Source organism: Eulemur rufifrons, chromosome 12 (assembly GCF_041146395.1).
Source record: "Eulemur rufifrons isolate Redbay chromosome 12, OSU_ERuf_1, whole genome shotgun sequence".
NCBI lineage: Eukaryota > Metazoa > Chordata > Mammalia > Primates > Lemuridae > Eulemur > Eulemur rufifrons.
This window is the reverse complement of record NC_090994.1, coordinates 25,547,659-25,558,479: the sequence shown is the minus strand read 5'-3', so window position 1 is coordinate 25,558,479 and position 10,821 is coordinate 25,547,659. Positions and strand designations below refer to the sequence as shown.

Genomic DNA, 10,821 nt, shown 5'->3' with positions numbered 1-10,821 from the left:
AACCAAATAAGACTGAAAAATTAACCAGCATTGTTTCATTTTCTAAAATCAGGTGGGAAAGTCTGTGTCTCGGGAGGACAAAGAACATGATTCTTATTCTTCAGTAGAAAGTGAAAAAAAATCGGAAGTTATGGCTCCAGTCAGTTCGACACGTTTGAACAAACAGGTGCTTCCCCGTGACAGTCTTCCCGCAAACAGCCAGCCGCCTCGGAGGGGCCGCTGGGGGAGGAAGAACAGGAAAACCCAGGAACGTTTCAGTGATAAAGATTCTAAACTGCTCTTGGAAGAGACCTCGTCAGCTCCTCAGGAACACTATGGAGAATGTGAGGAAAAATCGGAAACCTCCCAAGAACAGTACAGGGAAAGTGAGGAGCAGTCGGGAGCCTCCCAGGAGCAGCCCAGCCAGGACGGGCAGCCAGACCTGCCCACAAGGAGACTCAGCGAGGGGGGTGAGCCCTGGCGAGGGCCCCTGCGGAAGAGCCCCGAGGCTCTGCAGTGCCGGCTGCCAGAAGGAAACGACAGGCTGCCTCGGCGCTACAGTGACGGCGACAGGGCACTCCTCAGGGGCTTCAGTGAGAGCAGTGAGGAAGAGGAAGAGCCAGAAAGCCCTCGGTCAAGCTCGCCACCAGTTCTCACAAAGCCCACACTGAAGCGAAAGGTAACGCGTTTATTTTTGCATCGTCTTCCTCCAGTTGCAATTTATTGTACACATTTGTTCTGTCTTACAGTTCTGAAGGAGTAAAGTTAGAAATTCCTAGTGTGTCATTTTATAAACTTTAAGCCTCAATGTACTGTAGCTTATGATCTTTCCAGTGAGCATTGGAAAGTGTGTATCAGGGACTTCTTCGATTCGTGGCAATGGACTTGGAAATCATAAGCTTATTTAAGGACTGACAAACTTTTTCAGCTTGATGGTTTGATGTTCAAATCATGACTTTCAGGGACTTTAAAAATATTTTAAAAGTATGTACAGATTAGGAGTGTTCATATTAGAAAAGAAAAGCCTTTATTACAGACAGATGGAAAGTGAGCATGGTGGTGCCCTGTATTTTGGGGCACTCAGAGTGCAGTCGCTCATCTTACCTTCAGTGGTGCCGTTTGCCCTGTTCTCTCCCTCCTTCCATGGCCCTCCAGTGGTTTGACCTGATCTTGTAAAAATATTTTCTAGATTACATTTCATCATCTTGCAGTGTTTGAATGACAGCCAATTATTAATAGTTAATAAATAATGTAAATTATGATAATGAATTCTGTTAAACTATGTACAGAAATATCCCAGGCTGGGAGTGGACTTTGAGCACTGCCACAGGGCAGCCAGACTAAAGTGTGACAGCCCCCCCCCCCCACAAGCCCCACTCTGTGGTAGCAGGTGACAGCTTTCATCCAAAGCAATTAAGTCATTCTTTTCCTTAGCAAAACATAAGGCAGAACCATTTTTTTTTAAATAAGCTTTTTAGAACAGTTGAGGGTTTACAGAATTATTGCAAAGAAAGTAGAGAGAATTCCCATGTACCCGACATCCAGTCTCCCCTGTTACTAACCCTCCGACGCGGGGTGGTGCATCCGTCACAGTCAGTGAGCCATGTGGATCCTTAGTAACCAGACTTCATACTCGGTTCAGAGTTCCGGTTTTCCCTAATGTCCTTTTTCTGCCCCAGGGTCCCATCCAGCATACCACGTAACGTTTGGTAGTCATGTGTCTTTAGGCTCTTCTTGGTTGTGACCGTTTCTCAGAGTGTCCTTGTTTTTGATGGCCTTGACAGTTTTGAGGGTGACTGGTCAGGTATTTTGTAGGATATCTCTCATGATACTAGAATCAGGTAGTGTATTTTTGAGAGGAAGACCATAGCGGTAAAGTGCCATTCTCATATCATATAAAGGGTATCTGCCAGTATATCTCTGTGTATCACTATGTATCAGTATATCTCTGTGTATCACTATGTATCAAATACAAGGTATTTACTATCAGTGTGACTTTTCACTGTTGAAGTTAACCTTGATCACTTGGATTAACAAGATAGTGTTTGTCAGGTTTCTCCACTGTCAAGTTACTCCTTTTCCCCCCTTTCCATACTGTACTAGAAGGAAATTGCTGTGCACAGCCCACACTTAAGATACGGAGAGTTGCTTTCCCTCCTAAGAGCAGAGTATCTGCATACATTATTTGGAATTCTGCTTGGGTGATTCGTACTTTCTCCCCCATCTCTTTATTTATCCAAGCATTTATTTATATCAGTATGGACCCAGATATTTACTTGATACTTCAATTTATAATCCAATACTACTTTTTAAAATTTGTTGCTCAGACTGGGCGCGGTGGCTTGTGCCTGAAATCCTAGCACTTTGGGAGGCTGAGGCAGGAGGATCACTTGAAGCCAGGAGTTCAAGAGTAGCCTGGGCAACATAGCGAGACCCTGTCTCTAAAAAAAAAAAAAAAAAAATAGAAAAATTAGCTGGGCATGGTGGCGTGCACTTGTAGTCCCAGCTACTCAGGAGGCTGAGGCAGGAGAATCACTTGAACCCAGGAATTTGAGCTTGTTTTGAGCTGTGATGATGCCACTGCATTCTACCTGGGGCAACAGAGTGAGACCCTGCCTCAAAAAAAAAAAAAAAATTCTAATTGTTCAAGCTTTGGCCATTAGGAGCTTTTTCAGTTTTGCTCCTATGTCCCTTTAACATATATAACGTCATCATTGTGGGGTTTTTTTGTTTGTTTTGTCTTGAGCACTTTCTTACTTTGTGGGCACTATAAGATGCTCCAGGTTCATCTTGTGTGTTTCACACCCCCGTCCTCAAATCAGCCATTTCTCCAAGGAGCTGGGATGTTTTTCATCTAATTTGAAAATTATATTCTCAATTAGAACTAGTAAATTTGAAGTAGGGAAAAATTAAATGTTGAATAGCTCTACTGTTCATTCCATGATCATGAGGAATAAACCTTTGCCATCCTAGGGCTCATGTTGCCTGTTTATAAAGTAAAGCAGATTATGCTGTCTTCTTGTATGAATAAAAGAATACTATAGCAGTCAGTGAGATTATGTGCAGAGTACTTTGAAAGTTCTTGAAGAAATCCACCTGACTGGGGATCAGCGGACTGTGTGTTACAACCGTTTCTCTGCCAAGTAGAAACGTGACCCTAAGCAAGTCCTAGAGCCTCCCTGGCCCCTCTAGAATGAGGGGGTGGGGTTAGATGATCTCTAGGGTGTTGGCTCTTATTTTGTGATATCAGTGTGTAATTTAAGATATCAGGTCAACCCAGAGCAAAACTGTGCCAACTGTGCCAAATTCCAATATCCGATTTATTTGACTTTTGAAATGCTTCACTAGCACCAAGCAAATACAGTACAGCTCTGTGTCTCTGTGTTCCATTGCAACTTTGTATGGGTGGCTCATGAAAGTGGCAGATAGCTCGGATAGTTCTGCTAGCCTTCGGAGTAGTGCTACGAGGCAAATAAAGTGTTTTTAATCCTTTTTTGCTCTTAAAGAAAAGAGAAATTTAAGGGACCAGCCTCTGGGTCATTGCAATATTGAAGTAAGCAACTCCCTTGGATGTTAAATTTAACTGAACTATTAACAAGAGAATGATATTATCTGCTATATGGACATGCCTGCCTGTTTTGTTTTTGTTTTCTTACAAAGTTACATTGAATTACCCAACATCTTTGTGTCCATAATACTTTATGTAGAGTGTCCTACTATAGTATTTTGAAATAACTTTCAAAATGTCTTTTGGCAAACAACATCCTCACTTTGTATGTGTTAATTCTATTAGGTTTTAAAACTGTTCTCATGTTATTAACAGAAAAGATAGCATTCATTACTGTAAATAAAATACTTGCTTTCTCTATTAAATAGAAACCAATTCTTCACCGAAGAAGGAGAGTCCGAAAGCGCAAACACCACAATAGCAGTGTAGTCACAGAAACCATTTCTGAGACTACAGAGGTGTTAGATGAACCTTTTGAAGACTCTGACTCTGAGAGGCCAATGCCACGGTTAGAACCCACGTTTGAGATAGATGAGGAAGAGGAGGAAGAGGATGAAAGTGAACTCTTCCCTAGAGGATACTTCCATCGTTTGTCCTCGCAGGATGTTCTCAGGTGTCGATCCTCTTCTAAGAGGAAGTCTGAAGATGAAGAATCAGATGATGCTGATGGTATGTTGTGCAGAACTTACTTACTGTGATTTTCTGGTCTTTAAGTGTACAGCAGTAATGCAACAGGCCCTTCAGCAAAAAGGCTGAAAAATGAACACAACCAACTAAGCAAAAAAAGGAAGGCTTGGCAATCGCTAAAAAGCTGTATTAAGTATCCATCCCCGTTTTTCACATGTTTCCCCTTCAACTCAGGGGAAAATGTCCTCTGGAGAAAATATCTTACTGTTAAGAAACTGTTCTTTTTTGCCTTAAGTTTTTCCCAGCCTTTATCAAAATCTTTAGTTAATGGCTGACTGGGACTTAACATCAGGAAGATGTAATAACCGTGCACTAGAATGTGCGCTCTCTAGACTTAGCCTCTTTAGTTCATTGCCATGTGTTGAGTGCTCACGGTAGGCACTCAGTGAGTGTTGTTAAATGAGGAATACTAAAAGGCACTTCTTCAGTAAGAACAGAGTCACACAAAGTGGAACTTGGTTCAGATCAGTTGAGGAATCCTTCCAGAATCACATCTAATATGTAGATTTTTAATAAATAGTAACAGTAACTCAAAATAAGTTAAATTTTATGGTGTAGATAGAAATTTAATTATTTACTTTAAAATAGCCTTGTTGTCATTTCCTCTTTAAAGATAGAGAAACTAGGGCTCATGTAGATGAGCCACATCAAAAACTAGTCTTGTTTATCCTAACCTAAAGTTTTTGCAGGTTTTTCATGCTGCCCACATTCATAGTATGTTTGTCTTGCATGGGCTCCAAATGAGCTTTTCTTACTTCGCTATGTAAATCTGAGGAAGTCTAGTTGTCCACCCTTGGTACATAAACCTTTAGCTTTTATGCATTAACTAGTTGAGCTTTTTATTCTACTTTTTAAAATAAATTCACTTGATTTCAAATCTAGTAGATAACTTGCATTTTCTCCATTCTCATATTTTTATGTAACACATGCTTTTAATACAGTGATAAGATGACTGAGTTCTTTGCTTTAGTGTGAATAATTCTCCAAGGTTTTACTCATATATTTTGAGATATATAACTAGGAAATTAAAATTTTATTTTGTGAATTTGGCACTTTACATTCTGTCTTGGATAATGATACACTAAAATAGTATCCCCTCCTTAGGTGCCTGTTGCCTTGGACGGATTTTCTGTGATTCAGCCGTTTGCCCTTGTTGACTGTCAAGTTTTTCCTGCTAACTGTACCTTTTTAGCTCTCTTCCCCCCAATCTTATTCTTGCCTTAGTGTTCTTATCCTTTAAAAATTAATGGGGATTGTAAATGCACTTAATGCCAGGGTACACTTAAAAATGGTTAAAATTGTAAGTTTTATGTTGTGTATATTTTACCATAATTAAAAAAATAATGGGGACAAAATAATCCTAATATCAAATTTATTTCTAATAAACATAATTGGTGCTTTAACGTTTTCTTATTTGTCTAGGACTAAATGCCTTGCAGCTGTTCCCATGCAGACACAGCATTGATGGAACAGTTGTCCACACAGGACGGCTCATTTGGGGCCTGGAGCAGTAGGCTCATGGCACTGCTAAAGTCACGATTTTGAGGAAACTAAGAAAATCAGAGAACATACGTCCCAAACGGGGAGAGGGGGGAAATAAGCAAATAAGCTGATTTGTAGCTTTCAGTAGATACAACTTGATAAAAGCACTACTTACTATTTTATTATCTTTATAAAGCTCATCTCCATTTTATAGATGATGAGACTGAAACTTAGATAACTTTCCAAAGCCATACAGCTGGCGATGATGAGCCTGAACTGGTTTTAACTAGTGCCTGGTAACATAATGTTGACCACGATTCTTTCTGCCAATTCACTGCATGACTTTAAAAGATGTCATTAATTAGGTTTATCCATACCTTTAAAATGAAGATAATCAGGAGTTAATAAAAGTGATGATTAATAAAATCATTTCTGTGGTACCTGCTGCTCTCAGAAGGCGGCACTGGAAAATGTAAGATCTTTTAACCTGTCTTTATTATTTTTTATCCTTCCTGTGTAGACACTCCTGTCCTAAAGCCCGTATCTCTGTTGAGAAAATGTGATGTGAAGAATTCCCCACTTGAGCCAGATACATCCACACCTATGAAAAAGAAAAAGGGGTGGCCCAAAGGCAAGAGCCGCAAACCAACCCACTGGAAGAAAAGACCTGGGCGAAAGCCAGGGTTTAGGCTGAACCGGGAAATCATGCCCATTTGTACACAAGAGTGCGTTGTTGGGTCCATGGTCCCCACTCCCAAATCTGGGCGTAAACCCGAGATTCAAGAGAGTGAAGAAACTGCTGAACCGAAGGAAGACTTGCCCTTATGTGAAGAAAGGAAGGAAGAGGAGATGCCTGTGGAAGCAGAAGAGGTTGAGGAGGGAGAGGAAGAGGATGCAGCCAGCAGCGAAGTCAGAGCGGCTTCTCCGGTGGACAGCAGCAATAGTCCCGGGACCGAAACTAAAGAGCCCGAGGTGGAGGAGGAGGAAGAGAAACCCCGCCTCACGGGAGAGCAGAGGCAGGCAGAGGAAGAGCAGCAAGAATTGGGAGAACAGGAGCAAGAGGAAGAAGATGAAGCAACTGCAGAGACAAACCAGAATGAAGACCATGATGCAGATGACGAAGACGACGGCCATCTGGAGTCGACACAGACAAAGGAGCTGGGGGAGCAGCCTGTTGGGGAAGAAGTCAAGGAGGAGCCCAGTGGCCAGGAGTCTTTTTTAGGTACTAACATGCAGAACAGGGAGAATACAAAGGATAAGGATGAAACAGAGCCAGATTCTGAAGAGGAGCAGCCTTCCCATGAGACATCGGTAGTGTCAGAGCACATGCCGGGGTCTGAGGATGATCATGAAGAAGAGTCACATACTAAGGAAGACTTGATTGAATTAAAAGAGGAAGAAGAGATTCCTCATAGTGAACTGGATCTGGAAACTGTCCAAGCAGTGCAGTCTTTGACTCAAGAAGAAAGCAATGAGCACGAGGGCGCCTACCAGGACTGCGAAGAAACTCTCGCGGCTTGTCAGACCCTGCAGAGCTTCACCCAGGCTGATGAAGACCCTCAGATGTCCATGGTGGAAGACTGTCATGCTTCAGAACATAACAGCCCGATCTCCTCTGTTCAGTCTCATCCCAGCCAGTCAGTCCGTTCGGTCAGCAGTCCCAACGTGCCTGCGCTTGAGAGTGGTTACACCCAGATCAGCCCGGAACAAGGATCCTTGTCCGCACCCTCTATGCAGAACATGGAGACCAGCCCCATGATGGATGTGCCTTCCGTATCAGACCACTCTCAGCAGGTGGTGGACAGTGGCTTCAGTGATCTGGGCAGCATTGAGAGCACCACAGAAAACTATGAGAACCCCAGCAGTTACGATTCCACGATGGGCGGCAGCATCTGTGGGAATAACTCTTCCCAGAGCAGCTGCTCCTATGGTGGACTGTCGTCCTCCAGCAGCCTCACCCAGAGCAGCTGTGTGGTCACCCAGCCAATGGCAAACGTGGGCAACAGCTGCAGCATGATGCAGCAGAACAATGTCCAGCCTGCTGCGAACTGCAATATCAAGTCACCTCAGAGCTGCGTGGTGGAGAGGCCTCCCAGTAACCAGCAGCAGCCGCCGCCACCACCGCCACCCCAGCAGCAGCCGCAGCAGCAGCAGCCAGCACCACAGCCTCCACCACCCCAGCAGCAGCAGCAGCAGCAGCAGCCTCAGCCCCCGCAGCCTCAGCCCCCGCCCCCTCCCCAGCAGCAGCCCCCGCTGTCACAGTGCAGCATGAATAACAGTTTCACTCCCGCCCCGATGATCATGGAGATACCGGAATCTGGAAGCACTGGGAACATCAGTATCTATGAGAGGATTCCAGGGGATTTTGGGGCCGGCAGCTACTCTCAACCGTCAGCTACCTTCAGTCTGGCCAAGCTGCAGCAGCTGACGAACACCATCATGGACCCTCATGCCATGCCTTATAGCCATTCTCCTGCTGTGACTTCCTATGCAACCAGTGTTTCTCTGTCCAATACAGGACTGGCTCAGCTGGCTCCGTCTCATCCATTAGCCGGGGCTCCTCAAGCACAAGCCACCATGACGCCGCCCCCAAACTTGGCATCCACTACCATGAACCTCACGTCACCTCTTCTCCAGTGCAACATGTCTGCCACCAACATTGGCATTCCTCACACTCAGCGGTTGCAAGGGCAAATGCCAGTTAAGGGGCACATTTCCATCCGCTCCAAATCCGCACCACTGCCCTCTGCGGCTGCCCACCAGCAGCAGCTGTACGGCCGCAGCCCATCCGCGGTTGCCATGCAGGCCGGCCCTCGGGCATTGGCTGTTCAGCGTGGCATGAACATGGGGGTTAATTTAATGCCAACCCCCGCCTATAATGTCAATTCCATGAATATGAACACCTTGAATGCCATGAACAGCTATCGAATGACACAGCCCATGATGAACAGCAGTTACCATAGTAACCCTGCCTACATGAACCAGACAGCACAGTATCCTATGCAGATGCAGATGGGGATGATGGGGGGCCAGGCCTATGCCCAGCAGCCTATGCAGCCAAACCCTCACGGGAACATGATGTACACGGGGCCCTCCCATCACAGCTACATGAATGCCGCCGGTGTACCCAAGCAGTCGCTCAACGGACCTTACATGAGAAGATGAGCAAGAGGAACTCGCAGTTAAAAACTTAAATATATATAAATAAAGGAACCTTTTATACTGACAAACCAGAGAAAAATGGACCTTTTTTCCAGTTAAAATATTGCTGTAGATTTAGAGGAATTTTTCTTTGGTTTATTTTATTTTTTAGAAACTCTGATCTCTTTTTTTGGGTTCATTTTGTTCTGGGTTTTGGTTTTCTTCACAATCTTGAACATTTTACAGTAGAACTCATCTAAAAAGGATTTGGGGTTAGGGGAAACATGCACAAAATCTTTTCATAATTAAAAGAGCCTTACTTTCTTTACATACCACATGGACAGAATTTGTGTAAAAGTGAATTACTTTATTTTAAAATGTATGTTTCCCCTCACTGTTTGCAGCTCCCAATGTTGTCATTTTTAAATGTTATATATACATCTCAAGGGTTAACCAGACCCTTTCCTCCAAACCCGACCTTTCCTTTCCTACTTCATTCCAGCAGGAGGCACTTAGGGGAGACTCGGATGGGGACATGGAGAACAACCCAAGCTCCTTAAACTTATTATTATTGTTAATATTATTATTATTATTAATAAAGTGAGGCAGGAACGTGCTTCTCCTTTTAAAAATCCCCTCCACTCCCTACACGCACACACACACACACCCCCCTCTTGAAACCTTTCCCTAAGAATGTTTCTTTATAAACGGACTTAATCGAAATCTTTGTTTTTCTTGAATCAAGTGTAATATAATTTTTTTCTTTCTCTTTTTTAAATATTCCCACTCTGCACTCAGAGACACAAATATACTGTAAGTCTCAATTAACAGCAGAATCTCAGAGGAAAGCTCTTTGCAATCCTAATCCAGCCTTTGGAGGAATAGAGACGGTCAGTTAACAATCAAGAAGGGGAAATTAACCTCTTGTTTTTTACCACCTGGTGAATCAGCCATAACGCACATGCGCCACCCACACGCACCACCCGGCCTCTGTTCCTAGTATGTACTTTGAAATGCTAAGGGTCTTGATTCCCGAGCCTTTGACTCTTAACAAACTCAAGTAGCATCCCCAGTGATTTGCCTCTACAGTCTTTCGTAAAGTGTTGGTGGACGACTGTACATTTCAGTGATTTAAAAAATACCTGACAAACCTTTGACACTGTTTATGTTGGAAGAGATGACGCAGAGTTTGTGTCAGAAGGGAGATTATGGTGTGAGTTTTATGGCTACTTAATGATACATACCTCTAGTTTTCATTTGTCTTTTGAGATACTGAGTTCATCCCCTGTGAATGCGAGCGCACAAGCCCCTCTCTGCAAGTGGCTGATAAGAAGAGGGACAGACTGACCACCAGCACAGTAGGGCAGGTCTGGACGGCGGGAATTCAGCGGTGCCTACGTTGCTCCCAACTTCATTCTCTTCTCTTGTGCAGCCAGTTCGCCCATTCTCTTTTTATTACTACTCCAGGGATAGGTAAAAAAAAAATATATATATATATATATATATATATATATTCATTCCATCATTAGAAGATGGAAACTATTATACCACTTGGTATGTGCAGTCAAATATCCAAAAGGGGAGAGTACTGCTTAAAGAAATACCTGTAAGCATTAAATTCTCTCCTTTATTTGTACATTTTATATAGATAAATTTTTAAAGTACTAATTAGGCATTCAATTTTTTCAAATGCACAGGTTTGTTGGTTTTTTTATACATTTTAATTGACTTTCTCAATTGAGTGTGCTAGATAGAAAAAGGCAGAATTCCACGTCTTAACCGCTGTCCACTCTGAGCATGTGCAAGGCTGTGTGGGACCCAGTTTCTCTGTATATACTGTTGCAGCTCCCAGTCATCTGTGTAGAACGTGCACTGTGCTGCCCTCCCCGACATCTGCAGCGGCGCCATTGCTTCCTGGTTGGGGTGGGGATGGGGGGCGGGAGGGAGGTTTACTGGGAGGAGGGTGGGGCAAGGCAGAAGGAGAAGCTGTTGAAATGAGGGCCGTGAATTCAGTTTCTGTTGGT

The 10,821-nt window shown here is 43.6% G+C and overlaps 1 protein-coding gene across 1 annotated transcript in view; it reads left to right on the top strand.

Annotated features, from left to right (window-relative positions):
* The window catches only part of KAT6A (lysine acetyltransferase 6A), a 117,132-nt gene extending 106,886 nt beyond the window's left edge, over window positions 1–10,246 (top strand). Inside the window, exons 14-16 of the mRNA XM_069485007.1 lie at window positions 53–658; window positions 3,856–4,156; window positions 6,177–10,246. Coding sequence (XP_069341108.1) covers window positions 53–658; window positions 3,856–4,156; window positions 6,177–8,821 — 3,552 coding nt within the window. The 3' untranslated portion in view covers window positions 8,822–10,246. The remainder of the gene's footprint in view (window positions 1–52; window positions 659–3,855; window positions 4,157–6,176) is intronic.
* The last annotated feature ends 575 nt before the right edge of the window (window positions 10,247–10,821 follow it).